Source organism: Spea bombifrons, chromosome 1 (assembly GCF_027358695.1).
Source record: "Spea bombifrons isolate aSpeBom1 chromosome 1, aSpeBom1.2.pri, whole genome shotgun sequence".
NCBI classification, from domain to species: Eukaryota; Metazoa; Chordata; class Amphibia; order Anura; family Pelobatidae; genus Spea; species Spea bombifrons.
In genome coordinates, this window is record NC_071087.1 from 1,257,918 (window position 1) to 1,276,631 (window position 18,714).

The 18,714-nt window shown below is 47.1% G+C and overlaps 1 protein-coding gene across 2 annotated transcripts; it reads right to left on the reverse strand.

The window, feature by feature from the left end:
* Window positions 1–202: 202 nt before the first annotated feature.
* Window positions 203–17,890, reverse strand: LOC128477051 (probable carboxypeptidase X1). 2 transcript variants are annotated; one of them, XM_053458046.1, is made up of 14 exons: window positions 17,539–17,890; window positions 15,754–15,861; window positions 11,633–11,742; window positions 11,167–11,306; window positions 10,218–10,302; window positions 7,256–7,406; window positions 6,454–6,542; window positions 4,618–4,741; window positions 2,959–3,155; window positions 2,250–2,429; window positions 1,751–2,048; window positions 1,335–1,474; window positions 1,039–1,141; window positions 203–678 (listed from the first exon to the last, which is right to left on the reverse strand). In XM_053458046.1, exons 1-14 carry the CDS (start codon window positions 17,792–17,794, stop codon window positions 413–415), a joined length of 2,247 nt encoding a protein of 748 aa, XP_053314021.1. In that variant the 5' UTR covers window positions 17,795–17,890; the 3' UTR covers window positions 203–412. The 2 variants fall into 2 exon arrangements, with proteins under 2 accessions (XP_053314021.1, XP_053314022.1); XM_053458047.1 differs by lacking the exon at window positions 15,754–15,861.
* Window positions 17,891–18,714: the final 824 nt, after the last annotated feature.

Consider the following 18,714-nt stretch of genomic DNA (forward strand, 5'->3'; position numbering starts at 1 on the left):
CTTGATATGCTTGAATAGTTTTTGTGTTGACCCATTTGTTAGGGCCACCATAAGGCAGGCTCTCATTGGGCGTAGGACAGGCTTACCTGGTGTACTAGACCCAAGAACCTCAACTACTTTATAGCAGTCTGGACCAAGAATGTCCACCTGGCGGCCCGTTGGCGGCCTTTAGCGCCCAAATGAATTTTGTATATCGTCTCCACCGATTTGAATACACTAGATCAGAGGGTTCATAGGGTAAAGCTGTTTAGCACCTAATTATATATTATGGCGTCTCCGCTAAACAATAGGACTATACTGTTCCCGATGCGTAACGTTCCAGTCTTCCATGAACGGTGATATAGATGGAATACAGTGGTCTTTTGAGTTGCTTGAGTCCAGACTCCATGGCCGTGGTCCGCTGGCCTCCTCTTTACACTCGCTTGGGGCTCAGGGACTTTAGCTTGCGGAGTCTCAGCTGGCGCAGTCGTAGCATGAGCTCTTTGGGGAGCTTCCCCCCCTTGGCCAGAAGTTCCTTCAGGCGCCGCTTGGGAGTTTTGGAGATGTAAAAGTCGCAGATTGTCGGACGGTCTTCATAGGACACACGACATGACTTGGTTGATGGATGGTAGCCCTCAGCCTTGGCTGTGACTTCATATTCACCTGGGTTGAGAAGGCGCCAGTAATCCCCATCTGGTGCTAAAAGAAGCAAGGACAACCATTATAACAGATACCATCTTCAGCACCAACAATCTAGCCTAAAAATGAATACCGGTCTTAAGATGTAGATGGTAAATTTTGGATAAATCTCTATTTTACTAAAGATTTTTATCCCCACCTATCCCAGTCTCACCACTTGGTCATAAAACCTTCCCCAAACCATCAATAATACGAAGTCTCTAGTAGTAGACTCTAGAGTCCTGGAGACACATCCATATCCAGCTCTTGAAGGTGGGATTAGGATTAGGATATCCCTTACCTTACCCTGACCCAAGCGACTACTAAATCTGATCTCTATAGCCAGTAAGAGCTGAAGGCTGAAACCGGAGCTTCACGTACCCGTGCGGATGTCGTGGTTCAGATAGTCCACAACAATGGTGGCCTCAGCAATCCCTTCTCCCGTGTCTTTGTCCCGTACCACGCCTTTAATACCTCGATGAACCTGCAGATATCAGCACATGGTTACCTGAAACAATGCATACCATAAAAGTGAACGTTTAAGAGCGTAAAGGATTAGACTCAGGAGCCATAAGCCGTATTCCCCTGTCTAATGCCACATTCTGTGGTCCGTCACATGCGTATGCATTATCATAACCCCATTGTAGAGGGATTATTTCCCCTTCTCTCTCATTGACCTGCTCCATGAAGATCAGAAGAGACTCCTTGTTATTTTCCCACTCCGTTGGTAGCTCCACCTCATGTGGGAATTTATCGCAGGAAAGCTCCACCGTCACCTCGAAGCAGTTGGTGTGCAGGTAGCTGAAATCATTCATGCCTGGGCAGGAGGGATAGGAGAGCGTTACCTATGTTCCTGGTCAGAAGAACATACTAATGATGCCTACCTGAGATGCCTACTGGATCAGTACAACAGATGACAAATATATGATGATGTCGAACGAGTTTTCATGCGTGATATTGAAGAAGAGGCGCTCAAAAAAAAAAAGGTCTTAAGACCCAATATATATGAAAAATACGCATTTAGGGGCTTTCTAAATTCAGGGATATTGAAAAGTAATCATTGTTGGAGGTTCCGCAATGTCACTGTACTCACTTCCAGACACAGTGTGCCAGTTTGCTCCGTTGATGATGTTTCCATGCCTCATGAAGTTGTCGTAGTGGCAGATCCTGCGGTTGTCATCCGCCATGATGCGGTGACTGGTGGCATAGACAGTGGACAGCCATCTGAACATGGAGTCATCGGGTGTCGGGGTCAACTCTTTGGCCATCCAATAAGAACGAGCCATGTCGAAAGGGTATGAAACCACCAGCTCTCCACCGTGAAGGTTGGCGCTGAGGACAAAGGGAATCTTCTGCATCCAGTCAATTACTGCGCGAGTTTCTGGAGCAACCTGTGAGGTGATGGAAGACATGCGAGTAACGAACCAAAATCCTCAGCACCAAATGGAGATGACAAATTCACCATAAACATGTAAGCCAAACGAGCCGGTAGGTCTGCAAAATATCCACGTTCCAAACTAGAACATGCAACCACAGGACACCGAAGACAGCAGCCACGCAGAGCACTCGCCGTCCACTCAATGCCCACTCACCGTTTCATTGGCCAGAGTGTAATATTCAGGAATTGGAATATAATGGTTTGGGAAACGTTCAGGGACTTCTTCCTTATCCTCTGCTTCCCACAGGGGAGTGTTGAGATCCGCAAAGTTGTGGTTAAGGTCAATGCCTTGGTACGTCCAACGGCCGATGCCCCATCCAGACAGCTCGGAGCCCTCGGAGATGACACACAAATGCCGCCATGTTTAACGTGCATAGGACTGTTCGACATACATGCAAGACACATGCAAGCAATCGGAAAAGGCACGCGGCTTTACCGTGCTATCAGAAGATCTGCGGTCTGGTAGCCTCCACTTGGAGACATAAATGGACGGTATTTCTTAAGGAGCTGAAAATGTATTATTGGAGCCAAAAAATAACGAATACACTTTAATGTGCTTTTTGGGTCATTGTGGACTAAGTGACCGATCTCATTATTCCTAGAAGTCACCAAATCCTAGAATCCAAAATCATAATCATGTGCGTCAGAGCCCTTATCCCGTAAATATTCCCAATTCCAAACGGATCAGAATCCCCAGCAGTTAGGAACTGTCGGAAAATAGCATTTAAAAAATTTTTTTTTGTCCATTATGGGGTTTTTTTTAATCTTTTTTTTGTGTCCGGACACTGCTATGGGGGTCACTATTTATTGCATTCTCCTCTCCCTGGATAGCCCTAATTAACGAGATAGTAGAGGCTCGTTACCAGTTTATACGCCTGCTCGTATCCATCGGGGTTCATGGAGGGCAGGAGGTGGATGCGGGTCTCCGTCACCAGTCTGAGGACGCGGGGATTGCCTTTCTTATATTCCTGGCACATGTACTGCATCAGGTTCAGCATCAACTCCCGCCCAACCACTTCATTTCCATGCATCCCGGCCACGTAGCGGAACTCCGGCTCTCCTGCGCACAGAATGCAAGCTTAGTCAATAAAGCCCCTTACTGTGAATGAATTTCAGTTATCACATCGAACATTAACCAAAAAAGTCTGAAATGGCAAAAAAAAAGCACGGTAACGCAGCCAGCTTGGTGAAGTAGATGCCCGGAGGTGGATTATTTGTACCATATTTTTAGGTGTGTATTAAAAACTGATGCTCAAGCACACACCCCATTCTCACCCTCACACACACCCCATTCTCACCCTCACACACACCCCATTCTCACCCACACACACCCCATTCTCACCCTCACACACACCCCATTCTCACCCACACACACCCCATTCTCACCCACACACACCCCATTCTCACCCATTCTCACCCCCACACACACCCTCACACACACCCCATTCTCACCCACACACACACCCCATTCTCACCCACACACACACCCCATTCTCACCCACACACACACCCCATTCTCACCCTCACACACACACCCCATTCTCACACACACCCCATTCTCACCCACACACACCCCCCATTCTCACCCACACACACACACCATTCTCACCCTCACACACACCCCATTCTCACCCTCACACACACCCCATTCTCACCCTCACACACACCCCATTCTCACCCACACACACACCCCATTCTCACCCACACACACACCCCATTCTCACCCTCACACACACCCCATTCTCACCCACACACACACCCCATTCTCACCCTCACACACACCCCATTCTCACCCTCACAAACACCCCATTCTCACCCACACACACCCCATTCTCACCCCCACACACACCCCATTCTCACCCTCACAAACACCCCATTCTCACCCACACACACCCCATTCTCACCCCCACACACACCCCATTCTCACCCTCACACACACTATGTATGCGTTAATTCATAAAATAATGAATTGAATTTTAACGTTTTCATCACCATTTATTATGTATATTATTTAATTATTGATTATATTTGTTACTAGTTTATGTTTTAATTTTTTTAACTCGTTTAAATACTCATTTTCTGAAATCAGTCAGAAATCCCTTCTTTTCTAGAGTTTTTTTCTGTTTTTGTATATGAAAGCAACGCGTACGCTCATGCACTCTCCGCTCGCAGAAGGCCCAACGTGGGAGAGCCCCTCGATTTCTTGCCTGCATGACCCTGCGATGCTGTAGATGTTATTGAAGAGGCTTACTAAAAATATATAGAAAAATACTTTAAAAAAAAGATCTAAAAGTCTGGTAGGTGGAGCGCGCAGGTTCATGCAATTCCACCCATGGGCGGTTGGGTACGGTATCTTGTGTCCTATGTGTGCCTTACACGTGTCCATAATAAGATAATTTACTGCGATAATTATGCCCACAATGGTATGACATCATCACCATGGTTTGTTTCATTTTCGGTTGATTTTAAAGAAGATGGAGTCTTTGGGCCAGGAAGACTTTGAATGTCTGAGTGAGACTCACCTAGTTCATGTTGTCCCGGGTTGTCCGAGATCTCCATGGCGTACATCTTCAGGCCCAGGTAGCTCTTGCCAATACTGTAAATGCGCGTGATATTTGGACATTCCTCATTCACCGCCTTCATCAGCTACAGCGGGGGGGAAAAACAGTTAGAAAGAACGCCTTGGGGGGGCTGCGTCGCGCCTTCAACGTCTATTAGAATTACCACCTTCGCCAATCGAGCAATTTTATATTTTTTTATTATCGTTGAGAAACTGGCAGAAACTAAAAACAAACCAGCCGTAAAAATGAGTCCAGATCCCCTTGGTAGGAATTGAAATTTGTACAAATAGAACTTCTTTATATTCAAAACCCTGCGTATAATCATCACCTATTTCTGTTAGAAATGTTTGGCACGCGCATGTGAGTAATATTTAAATATCCATATATGGTAATAATAATACATTCATAATTATAAGTAATGGGGGCTTTAAGGCAAAGGCATTAAATAGCTTATTTTAATGTTATAATCCACAACACAAGCAGGGGGGCTAGTGCTGGAAATACAGATTATTTTTTTTAAATGGGCTGTTTTTCTTCCCCGTTGAATCGCTTGAACAGGTCTTAGCGGGTCTTGTCTAGATTTTAGACAGAGGATAAAGCATTTGTTATTCCCCTCCTTTAAAACCAGTGACTCATGGGAATTAGCATGAATGGACAGGGAGCGTCAATGAGTGTGAGTGAGTGCTGTGTGATTGGTGTATGGGGGGGGGGGTTTCTTTTCTAGTCACGGCAGGCGGAAGTTCTGTCTTTACCGTAAAAGAATGGTTGTCGGTGACGGTTATTGTGCTGGTGTGAAGGAAGGGAAGTTGGGCTCAATCCTCCCCTGACCTCTGGTGTGGTCAATGACCTTGGACGTGCCCACCGTGCTTTAATAAAGCTGTGGCCTGCTTATATCCAAGAAGTTGTGGTTTGTTGGTGGGTCTCAGTTTTGGGGGGGGGGTAACAGTTTGTCGAGAGGTCACCTCGGTCCCCACTACCTTCATACAAGACTCAGGGCTTCTATTTCTAGCCCCGGTTGGATATGAGGCGTGAATAGTCTGCTCCTTCGTATTAGATGCCAATGTCTCTCAGATACATCAGTCGAATGTTTTGTTTTTTGTGGCCCCTAACGGACTAGTAAAGCATCGAGCGTATACTTGGGTTGCCGGCCGATGTAACCCCTCGCACAGTGCACCAGCATACGAGAAAATACTTCTGCTACAATGGCGCCACCTAGTGGGAGATTCTGAGTACAACAGCTTGGGGTTCGATAAAGAAATGGTTAAAAAAAATGGCATTACTGATTATTATAATTATCTTTTATTTATATAGCGCCGACAGTGTACTCAGCGGTGAATACAATCCATATATTTAAAGGGTCTGACATGACGAGAATTGACTGACTAAGACAAAGCGATACATTAGTTCTAGAGGCTCGGCTCACAAGCTTACAATCTTGCACTGGATCCAGATTGAGGGCAAATGCCTATCGGCAGGAGGGGCTGGGACAGCTCGGTATAATGCATTGTTAATACAAGGAGATTTCCTGAACGCCATCTAATTGATTAAACTCTGACTTTATAAATAAAAGGAGTGTGTTCATTCTTGGTGAAAGATTTCCACCTTCTGACGGACACCGCTTGGTGCCCTAAACCCTTCAGTAGCATGGCCTGGGCAACAATGGTTGGCTAGATAGATAGACCAACAGTGGCACATAGAGCGATCAGACGCCGTTTCAGGGCCAGTTGGGTGGGAAGAAAGACCTTCCTTGTAAGCGGCCCATAGTTGGGGGTCCCGGCTTTGGTGTTACGCATTTACCTTCCTCATCTCCTTGTAGTTGTGATGTTTGAAGTCCAGTTTGTCTGTGGGTTGGGGTTCATGCTCCCACAAAAACACCGTGTTAGGGTCTGGGGAGAGAAATGAAAACGAATGACCTTTTGTTGCGATGAAACGGCTGCGCTCACCAGCTGCGGTGGGGCAACAATTACCATGAAATGCGTTATAGATGAGGACACATTTCCCCCCCTTGGAGCCCGGGGCAATTCACGCAGCTTTGCAATGGTACACATTACTTAAAAACATGTGATTCAAGACAACCCGCGTGTCACAACACGTGATATAAAAGCATGGCAGGGATCGGACATGTGTCTGCATGCAGGGATCGGACATGTGTCTGCATGCAGGGATCGGACATGTGTCTGCATGCAGGGATCGGACATGTGTCTGCATGCAGGGATCGGACATGTGTCTGCATGCAGGGATCGGACATGTGTCTGCATGCAGGGATCGGACATGTGTCTGCATGCAGGGATCGGACATGTGTCTGCATGCTGGGATCGGACACGTGTCTGCATGCAGGGATCGGACACATGTCTGCATGCAGGGGTCGCACATGTGTCTGCATGCTGGTAATCCGATCCAACAACAGCTCAGCTGCCAGCATGCAGAGAATTCTCTTTATATAGAAATTTCCTCCATGATTCCCGGCTCTGTAGCCTGTTCCCTGCCTTTACACTCTGAGGAGAGCTGTTTAGTGATTGTTGGGAAGGGGCTTAACATGCTCTAAGGGTTAAAAGCTGCCACTGACGACGAATACAACCTTGTCCCATCACTGTGATACCTGGCAGGGGGCACCCGAGGATCTCAGCCCGCAGGCAGATGGTTCCGTTCTCAAACCAGGTCTGGGGGTTGATCCTGATGTAGCGCCCCACCATGGGAGTGGGCAGGTGGTTCAGCACGGGGGTCTCGGGGTCTTTATTGGCATTAAAGATCTATAAGAGACATTTGGCGATTAAAACATTTGGAACGGTTTCACATTTCAGAGATAATTATTTCCTCGTGAAGTTCTTAAGATGCCGCCATTTTGGGGATTATATTAATTCCGGTTGCATCTTTATGTTTGCCGGACATTGAGCCACACGTGCTTTTAGATGCCCCTATGGTAGGATTGGGTTAAAACTCTCATTTTAAGCTGAAACTGGCAGAAACTGTGAAAGATTCTGGGCTGAGGGTCAAGACACGTTCCAGGAATGAGAAGGAAGCCAAAGAAAGCACCGGGGGAAGACGTTTCCACGAGCAGAGCCAAGTCCGTGGTGCGCCAGAGCCATCGTGGTAATTAAAGCTGTCACTGGGCAAACACCGCTTCGAAGAAAAATAAACTACGGATTTACAAGCGGGGCAATTACTCTGAGGGCTTTCTGACCACTCGGGGATGTCTCTCTGACCATCACTGTCTTCCAAGGTGCCCGGCACGGTGCATTCAAAATGCTGCCTCTTTCAGTGGCGTCCAGAACTAAATCACATTGCCCCTTCGGTTCCCATGCGAGTCGCCGTCCTCCTTCATTTCTCGGCGGGTAATTATTTTTTACAGACGGACCCCAAATTTTTTGCCACTTTTTTTACCCTCCATTTTTAATGGCCGTTGCTGTGCATATCCCAGACGAGCATCTGTGACGTCCGGAAAGGTGTGAACAGGGACCTGGCTCATGGCCGAGCTTTTCTTTCATTAATTTGACAGGGTTTAGCCTGGCCCGGCCCCAGTATAACCCCGTCGGGGGCCAAAGCTCACAAGCAGTAAGTGTAACGCCATGAAAGGGCAGTATTGACGTCTAGAAACATAACATTGAACGTGGCTGGTTATGTAAGACCGGGGTACTGAGCCTCCGTGGTCCGTAAAGGGAACCTCAGATAACCTCATCCTCCAAAAGCCTTCTCCATGCGACGTCTATCGGAGCTCACTGCCGAATCCTCCATGAACCGTTTCTAAATGTCCGAACGCGATACAATGCTGCCCTGGCTCCATGGAGAATTAGAATCATGAAGACAACCTTTTCTTGCCTTCCTGGTGGGAAATTAAGCCTGGATCCACCAGCGGGAGGAGGTGGAAAACTTCTTGCTCATGAGAAGACCTTGTTCTCTTCCATGAAGAAGCTTTGTTGAAGCCAAGTCACCGTAATCAGAAAAGTAATTATCCTCCTGTTCTCACCAAAGCCTTGCTGTTCCCTTATATGTAGTATAGCCATGGCCCGGGGCTCCTGTTGACATTCTTTAAAAAATATAGAAAAATAAGAGTATAATATATGCCAAGGCATGGCATCAAAAAGTGGCCAATAAGGAGCAGAAGACAATCAGCAGCCACAAGCAGGACTTCTTCTCATTCATCTCTACTGTAAGCAGGTCTTCTCCTTGTCCATCTCTACTGTAAGCAGGTCTTCTCCTTGTCCATCTCTACTATAAGCAGGTCTTCTCCTCGTCCATCTCTACTGTAAGCAGGTCTTCTCCTCATTCATCTCTACTGTAAGCAGGTCTTCTCCTCGTCCATCTCTACTATAAGCAGGTCTTCTCCTCGTCCATCTCTACTGTAAGCAGGTCTTCTCCTCATTCATCTCTATTATAAGCAGGTCTTCTCCTCGTCCATCTCTACTGTAAGCAGGTCTTCTCCTCGTCCATCTCTACTGTAAGCAGGTCTTCTCCTCGTCCATCTCTACTGTAAGCAGGTCTTCTACTCGTCCATCTCTACTATAAGCAGGTCTTCTACTCGTCCATCTCTACTGTAAGCAGGTCTTCTTCTCCTCGTCCATATCTACTGTAAGCAGGTCTTCTCCTCGTTCATCTCTACTGTAAGCAGGTCTTCTCCTCGTCCATCTCTACTGTAAGCAGGTCTTCTCCTCCTCCATCTCTACTGTAAGCAGGTCTTCTCCTCCTCCATCTCTACTGTAAGCAGGTCTTCTACTCGTCCATCTCTACTATAAGCAGGTCTTCTCCTCGTCCATCTCTACTGTAAGCAGGTCTTCTCCTCCTCCATCTCTACTGTAAGCAGGTCTTCTCCTCCTCCATCTCTACTGTAAGGCGGATTTTTCTAGAGATGTTAAGCCATTTTTGGATAGTCCAGAAACAGCCGCAGATGAGCTCAGCAGAAAATAAGGCGTCCCGATGCCGAATGTTCAGCATTTGCTCCCAATAAAAAAAGGTTCTGAGCTTGCAGAGCCAGCTCCACCGGGTTAGCCTCTCGAGCCAAACGGCTAATGGGAAACAGACCTCTGTAACCTCCTGCAGAAACTCCATCGCAGATGGGTGAATCAGCAGCACGTGGGACTGCGTGTTACCAGTGTCTGTCCGTGTTCTTCTGCTACATGTAACAAGCGTGACACGTCGGTTTGCTGGATTTGGATGCCGTTGATTACTTTAGATCATAGTGAATGGATCAGGAATGTGTTTACAACTAAAATAAACAAATACCCCAAATCACTGTAACTGCAAAAGGGTTGCGGGATCCTCTATAGATATAAATATATATAGTTAGTTTAAATTGCCCACACTTCTCATCATTTTCACAATGTTACTGTGAGGGTAGATAAGTGGAACAGCCTCCCAGCAGAGGTGGTAGAGGGTAATACAGTGAGGGTATTAAACATGCATGGGATAGACATACGGCTCCTGAATCTAAGACGAGACCAACGACTGATTAAGGTTTGAGTCTCTACAGCAGGAGAAACGGGCGACTAGACGGGGGCCGGATGGGTAAGTGATGGCAGCTCTATACATCATCGGGTTCTCTAACACGTGGCCCCCCGGACACTCACCACGTCCTCCGTCCCATTCTTGCACGTTTTCCACGTGTGGGTGTCGTTGCTGACCTGGACTTTGTAAGAGGTCACCCAGTCATCGCTGCGAGAGAAGGAAGCATCTGGATGTCATTATTAATCATTATTAACTTTAACATTTCTAATAAAACAATCTAGACGCTCTGATGACATCACGCAAACGCCTGGCCAATGGCATTCTAACTGGCATTAAACATTCTGAAAATGATATACAGTATATTAACACATAACTTCCAGAGCCATTTATAATGTCATCGCTGTGTCACTGACGTCATTTTCTATGTCATTATTATGTCATTGATGATGTCATTTGCAAAACCACATGGGGGAGCGAACTTTGAAGAACCTCGTCTTGTGTGTCCCAGCTTTGGTCCAATTAACTGAGAAATGAGCTTTGGCGCTAACCAGTGTGTTTAGTAGCCCTGGACGGCAACGAAGGGCCCGGCGACAGGCGTGACGCTCTCTATAATCACTGGGTAACCGGACAAAATCGCTCGGAATGAATCGAGATTCCAGAAGCATTTTACTCTTTTTTGGTTCTCCAAAAAAACGCAAAAAACCCCTGGAAAATTGTAATTGTGTGGAAACCAAATGCTTTATTTTCCTCAGTCATTAATCTCAGTGGCCTCTGCATTTTTAGATGCCCCCTAATAGACAGCGTCTGGACAGGTACCACCCAGGTGACCGTCACAGGTGATTTCGGGCAGCGGCAGGTACTGGTGCAGACATTTTACTAAATGCTCCGTACACGCGTTACAAAGATACCCCCGACGTAGGATGGAGCCCAACCTTCTGCTTGGCCTGGCTTCTCCAAAGGCGAGTGCTGGAGCCGAGCTTGTGGCCCTCTGGACACCTGGTTGGTGGGGGTCTAGCTTGGCTCTGGCTGCTTTGGGGCTGACCCTTTGTGATCTTTATGATTCATACTTACGTCCAGATGGAGTTCTTGCCCTGAATGATGACTCCGGTGAAGCGGGTGAGTCTTCGGGCATCCACTTCAAACCACTGGTTTTTGTTCTCTTCCCCTGCGCACCAACCGCCATCATAAAAATCATCGTCGTAGATCCCTGACTGAAGAACGGAGAAGAACGTCAATATTCAGCGCGCCCTGCGTTCTGTCTGACAGACCTTCTGATAAGAGCGACACCAACAAACGTTACAGACAGCGGAGGGGGGTAAGGAGGGCATTTAGGGCAGGATTTCCACAGAGGACACTGGGGCATTCTGGTGGCATCTTCTCTATGTTCAGACGAGGACACACACATGGGTGGTGGGCCACTGGGTCCAATAAGTGCTTTCCCGGGCCCCATACAAGGGTGCTGGTTCTACCCCATTGATGGCGGCCCGGCGGACTCCTGCATTGGCACGTATTACATGGGGTAGTTATGGGGTCCCACCTGTATGTTGAGACGTCCGCGGTGGGAGCCTAGGCCGTAGCGTTTGATGCTCGATGCCCTCAGCTGATAGTCAGACACCCTCAGTGACTCCAACCCCAGAGGCGGACATTCTGCAACGAGGACAGACGGACAGCCATATAAATCACTGGACAGCAAGGTTCACAGACGCGGGGTCTGCGGGGTCTGCGGGGTACATCCTCTCTGGATCTGCCCCCCGTACTCATATCAGTGCCATAATCCCAGGGCAAATTCTCACATTCTGGGCACAGGGATAGAGATTATTCCTGCCCAAGCTCTCCTGATTCTGCCCCTTCCTCCCCGATCCCTTCTTTTAATCCCTAATTGATGGGGCAGTTGTAAAAAGACCACATTCTGGTCACATTTTCATCCCAAAATACTTATACGCTCTCACTCACTATCTCTCTTGCTCTCACTCACTATCTCTCTTGCTCTCACTCACTATCTCTCTTGCTCTCACTCACTATCTCTCTTGCTCTCACTCACTATCTCTCTTGCTCTCACTCACTATCTCTCTTGCTCTCACTCACTATCTCTCTTGCTCTCACTCACTATCTCTCTTGCTCTCACTCACTCTAGCTCTCTCTCTTAATGTTTCCCTACACTCTTCGCTGGCCTCCTCCGCTTCTCCCTGAACCTGGCCTCCTGGTGCACTTCTGTAAAAGGGCGGAGCTTCCGAGCACACCCTCACTCCCGATTGGAGGAACAAGGGAGAGATTGTGGTGCTGCCCTTTTTGCACAAGTGCACCGAGGGGCAAGAATAATGCAGATAAATCCGGAGAGAGAGAGAGAGAGAGAGAGGGAGAGAGAGAGAGAGAGGGAGAGAGGGAGAGAGAGAGAGAGGGAGAGAGAGAGGGAGAGAGAGAGAGAGGGAGAGAGAGAGAGAGAGGGAGAGAGGGAGAGAGAGAGAGAGAGAGGGAGAGAGGGAGAGAGAGAGAGAGGGAGAGAGAGAGAGAGAGGGAGAGAGGGAGAGAGAGAGAGAGAGAGGTGCAGAAACGCTTCTCTTTCTCCATGAATCTATCCTGAAAGAAGGGGAGGAAAATGACCGCCTGGGGCCCATGTGAGGGCCGGCTCTGATACCGACACAAGTCAGACCACCACTGGGGACTAACACAAGGGTTACGTTTTATTGAATGGATGGTTTAACCCTTTCAGTAGTGGTGGGCTGAGTAGCACACGGAGACGGTATGATGTCATAAATGTTTGTTGGAGATGCGGTAATTTTTTCTTTTAATTACATAAAAACAGCAAAAAGCCATTTTAACCCCTTAATGACAAAGCCCGTACATGTACGGGCTTGAAATGCTTTGTTTTCAATGGGCTTAAGGGGTTAAAAGCTTTTTTTTTGTCTCTATGGCAACAACATATCAGCGCCTGCCTTTGTGTCGCATGACAATTAAAAATTCCTGTCAAAAATGATGCGATATTTGCCGTGATTGAAGAGTTACCGGTGGGAAGGGGTCTGGCATTCAGCAGAACTGCGACCGGCGTCCCTGACGCTGCAACCTCCCCCGGGTTAGCCCCCCCATATTAAATTTTTTTACAAAAGATCATGGCATTTGTTAGATCTTTGTTAGATCAGGTTTGATCAACTGTTTTTTTCGTTAGATCAACTCTAAAATAAGCAATATTAACAATCTTTTTCAGGGGGGGCTAACCCGTAGCCAGCCCCCCCACAACAAAAATTTCAACAAAATGTTATTGATTATGATAGCTCTACGTTAGATCAGGTTTGATCAGACAAAATTTTTGTTAGATCTAGTCTAATTACTGAGATATTGCATATTTAATGAGGGGGGCTGGCCCCCCCTCAACTGAAATTTGGATTTTTTTTAATGGATCTTGGTAGATATTCGTTAGATCAGGTTAGATCAACAGTTTTTTTCGTTAGATCTACCACGCAGGAGGCGGTATTCACAATCCTATTTTGTGTGCGGGGGATGGGTACACATACAGTCTGGCCCCCCCTCAACTGAAATTTGGATTTTTTTTAATAGATCTTGGTAGATATTCGTTAGATCAGGTTAGATCAACTGTTTTTTCGTTAGATCTATCTACTCACAATCTTCTTTTGATTTTACATATCCATGCCTGTTCATTTGCACATCAAGCCACAGGTGCATACCTCTCAACTGTCTCGATTAATGCAGTACAGTCACGATTTGGAGGCTCTGTCCCGCTGAGCTCTACCTCTGTTCCATGGAATTCGGGATTCAGAATCCTGCGGGTCCTGATCGTGTTCTCTGGTGCCTGGGTCACCAGAAAACGACTACTGGACATGCTCAGCATTGTACGCATGCGCAGTAACACTGCCAGCTTCAGTGACAGCACTAGCGCGCATGCGCGGTAACGCTGACACAGTTTAGGAAGAGTGATGGCAGCAATGCACATGCGCGCCAGCGTTCCAATTTGCCGAGATGTTGGGAGGTAAGAGGTGATGTCATAAATAACAGACTCCACAGACACATTTAAAACACATTTTTCTCCGAATTTAGGCATTTTCTTGCAGTTTGCCTAACACAATGTATAGATAACTTTCAATATTTTTTTATTCTCTGCATTCACAGTATGTGTACCCATCCCCCGCACACAAAATAGGATTGTGAATACCGCCTCCTGCGTGGTAGATCTAACGAAAATAACAGTTGATCTAACCTGATCTAACGAATATCTACCAAGATCCATTAAAAAAAATCCAAATTTCAGTTGAGGGGGGGCCAGCCCCCCCTCATTAAATATGCAATATCTCAGTAATTAGACTAGATCTAACAAAAATTTTGTCTGATCAAACCTGATCTAACGTAGAGCTATCATAATCAGTAACATTTTGTTGAAATTTTTGTTGAGGGGGGGCTGGCTACGGGTTAGCCCCCCCCGAAAAAGATTGTTAATATTGCCTATTTTAGAGTAGATCTAACGAAAAAAACAGTTGATCAAACCTGATCTAACAAAGATCTAACAAATGCCATGATCTTTTGTAAAAAAAATTAATATGGGGGGGCTAACCCGGGGGAGGTGACGCTGCATTTAGTTAACAAACGCCTTATATTCAGCAGCAGAGGTGGGACAGCAGCTTTCTAAAAAGTCCTGCCATCCGGGTGTGTTCTCCTCTATTGCCGTTTTCATCGTGTTTTTCCTCCTCTCACCTCTGGCCCCCATCTGTTTTGTGTTACAGTTTTTTGCTGAGTGTGCGGTTTTTATCGCTTCTGTAACAATGCTGAGTCTGTCCTCAAAATCTGAGGCTGAAAAACTACTTTGGGAAATTAAAAACATAGCTGCCCCCCCGCACCGGAGCTCCAAAGCGCGGGGTAAGTTCTAACCCGTCGTCATGGAGACAATGGCGGTAACTGACCGTCTCCAACGGCTGAAGCTCGCTTTGAAGACCAAAAAGCTCTTTGTTATTATCAGGCGCAGATAACGGGGCCTTCATCCAGGACAAAAATTCTAACTGATAATATGAAAAAAGTGGACTTTTAGCCCATTTATAGTCTGAACGCTCGTCTGAACTCTAAAGAGTTAAATCTCTAGCGATGACAGAATGTGAGGCGGCTCGATACCGGAAACAATCTGCCGGCGGAAATCTGGGCCGCCGCTCGCTGACTAACAGTCTTCTTTAAAGAGACAGCTCCTGGGACAAGGAGAACTCCTTCACCTCTCACCGAGGAGGCTGCCTCTCTGCTGGCCTCTAAGGAAGCGCGCAAACCTCGTCCCGACCAATGACGTAAAGCCACGCCCCCGCGGAGCCAGACATGCGCCGTTACGCGCTTAGATCTCCTGCGTCTGTAGACTTGGGGATCGGAGGAGCCCCTGCAGCTGCTGTAATACCCAGGTCCGTCTGTTATCGGGGGTGGGGCTTTTCCGCTGAGGGATCAGCCATGGGTTTTTTGGAGGAGCTTTCCCGCTGGCCCCGTGATATTTTCCAGAATATATATTTCTTTTCAAGAAACTAAAGGGTTAATAGATCATCAAAGGGACAAATTATCCAAAATAAGTGATGCGTTGGGGAGCTTTTCTCCGGGGAGCGACGTCAGAGGTGAGAAGGAATCGCACCTGACACTCCACTCACGCCAGATCACGCGTAACCTCACACTCACGGTACATACGTTCCACCGGATCTCCTCCAGCCTGTGGCGTGGGACTGTCCTTTTTCGGCTTCTTCAACACTTTCACCTTCTTTACTATCTTAACTTTTTTTTTGGCCACCTCCTTGGCTAGAAAAAGGCAAAACCGGATAGGGGGTGATTCTCCAGCACACGCGCTTCGGAAGACGTACTCATGCCGGTGAACATGCGCGGGGAAGCGTGTGAGCGTACACATCAATACATGCGTGTGCACTTATCCCACCCCGACACATTTACCGTACCCGCCACTGTCTGTGGGTCACGGAATGAAGCCAGATGACCTCCCCTGAAGACCCTACTGAAGAGTTATTGGGCATCGGGGGTCCTGTCCAATAGCAACCATTTCTCCCGGCACCTTCGGCATTCAGCCCCCATGTCGGACACGCGCGGCACGACAAAGCCAAACATTTAACTCCCCTCCCCCATGCTGAAGAGTGCCAGCGAGGTTCGGTGACAGCCAGCGCAGGTGGTAATACACGAGCATACATGCCCCCTACCTGCCCGCTGACCTCCAAACTGTCAGCCATTGCTTTCCGGGGCGCATTAAATGCTCATGCCAGGTGCTGCCCCCTGCAGTGTGTGGGATGGATTACAGAGACCCCCAATCTGTGGGGTTATACCATCCGCATACTGCAGGGGGCAGCACCTGCCGATCAGCCAAAACAGCTGAAGGGGGTCTCCCTACTGAAGACGCACAGATAACCCACCCATGCCAACGAGGAGCGCTGTGCGGGGCCAGCACATGGGTTCAAAAGAAGAATGATTGTACTTCATGAGTCGGTAACATTTTGATCCGCCGCACGGCAGGGGTGTAACGTGGTAGAAATAGTATCCGGTTTGCAGGCATTTATAGAACCGATACGTTCTGTTGGCCACGAGATGTCCTTCGGGGGTCTGAAAAACGCATCAGCCGAGCGCAGTGAGAAGAAATAAAGTAAAATCTCCGTCACATTGTTATTTTTTTATATTTTGTTACCGGGGTCTGCACTGGGGGCAGGACTTCCACAGGAAGGCTATTCCAGGTATCCACTACTATGAGTGTATCAGGGTTCTACAGCCATAAAAGCCCCAAAAACGGCTTTATAAATGAAACGGGGCAAATAAAATGATCCGTACGTTTTTTGTATGACGAATACGTTTTCTAAGAGATTATTCTTATCGCCCGTATCTCTGGGAAATGAATATTTGGGGGGCGGGAGGGATTTCTCCCCTGGGCCGCTCTGACCGAAGCCCTTTAATCTGTTTTATTCATAATCCCACCTTCAGCCACTAGAGGGTGCTAATGTAACAAGGATTTAATGCACTGCCCCCCCCCCGACTGGATCCTTTATATGTTTCCTGAAGCGTATCTGCCAAATGCCCCTGGGACTTGCCCCTGGGTTAAATGTCTCTAGCGCTCTACCTTATAGAGCAGTCTATGTCTAAAGCTATCGGGGGCCACAAGGGCCAATCCGTCCGTGGAGTAAAGTTAGTGGTTTTTGATGTATTTACACAAATATTCAGCAATCGGTGACGCGTAAATATATATTTTTCTATAAATAGATCTATAAGGGTCCGAGGGTCCGGGTGGGCGACCTCTACCTGGTCCGAGGAGCAGGTCATGCTCTGTCCATGCATCCCGCGAGCAGCCAAGCTATTATGTGCCCCCCTTGCATGCTGCCCCCAGTGGCCCCCAGCCCAGTGGCCCCCAGCCCAGTGGCCCCCAGCCCAGTGGCCCCCAGCTCAGCGGCCCCCAGCCCAGCGGCCCCCAGTCGGATGCGAGCCCACCTTTCTTGTCGGGTGTCTTCTCGTCTGACAGCCGCAGCCTCCGGTCTCGGGGTAGAGGTTCCTCCAGGTCCTCGGCCGCGTAGCCCGCAGGTTTCGTGGTCCCGTTGGCTCCTGGAGTCGCCGTGGTGCTGTTTACCTTGGTTTGGATCTTCTGTGTGGGCGCCGTCCTGACGGTGCCGGCGTGAGGTGCAGCGCTGGTGTTACTGAGCCAGGAGGCGGTGGCCAGCAGGACCAGCAGAGGTGGTATCCGATGCATTGTACCTGTGGAGGCGGACTACTGCCCTGGACTACCCTGCGCGGTGTATTCGTGGAGTGAGATCCGGCGGCACAGTCTGCCTCTCCTCCTCTCCTCTCCCCCAATCTAACCCCCCCTCCCTTCACTGGAGCAGAATATTTCACCAAAGCCCTCCCTGCCCCCAATCCAAATTCCAAGCCCTTCCAGAGGGGAGCAAGACCACAAGCTCCAGAACAACAGATGTGCAGGACCAGTGGGAACGAGGGGTTAAATGCGTGAAGAATATATCCGGGGGGGGGGGGACACAAAATATTAGTGTTTTCATTAAAAATATAACATAACTATTAACATTTCAAAAACAGCCACGTTCCTCTTATTTAGGTGGTTAACCCTTTCATTTCCGGAGACACTGGGGCTGCAAGGGATAAAAATAATAATAACAATAATAATAAAAGACAATAATAATAATAATATAATAATAATAAATAATAAAAAATAATAATAATAAAATAATAATAATAATATAATAATAATAATATAATAATAAATAATAATAATAATAAATAAAATAATAATAATAATAATAATAAATAAAATAATAATAATAACAATAATAATAATAGTAATAATAATAACAATAATAATAATAATAAAATAATAATAATATAATAATAATAAATAGCAGTATGAATTTTCGAGATAATGGGTAACGATGGATATTTGTTCAGCTCATGAATCGAATGATTTGCATGAAAAACCACAATTTTCATGAAATCCCGTTAAATTTATATAATTATTATTATTTGTTAATAATTTAATTATGCAAAGTCACCCCAAAAAATGAAAAATGTAAAATCGAAGAAAGACTTAGAAGGCTTCCAGTGAAGAGGCTCTCTCGGTATAACTCGTCTGAATGTTTACAACAAATGGTTAAAAAGACA

Excerpts from the sequence above, each read along its gene's own strand:
- LOC128477051 (XM_053458046.1), bottom strand. The coding sequence starts at position 17,794 with ATGCATCGGATACCACCTCTGCTGGTCCTGCTGGCCACCGCCTCCTGG. Across the intron at positions 4,742-6,453 it reads ACTACAAGGAGATGAGGAAG|CTGATGAAGGCGGTGAATGA; the intron begins GTAAATGCGTAA and ends CCCCCGCTGTAG. Across the intron at positions 679-1,038 it reads GAACCACGACATCCGCACGG|CACCAGATGGGGATTACTGG; the intron begins GTACGTGAAGCT and ends TGCTTCTTTTAG.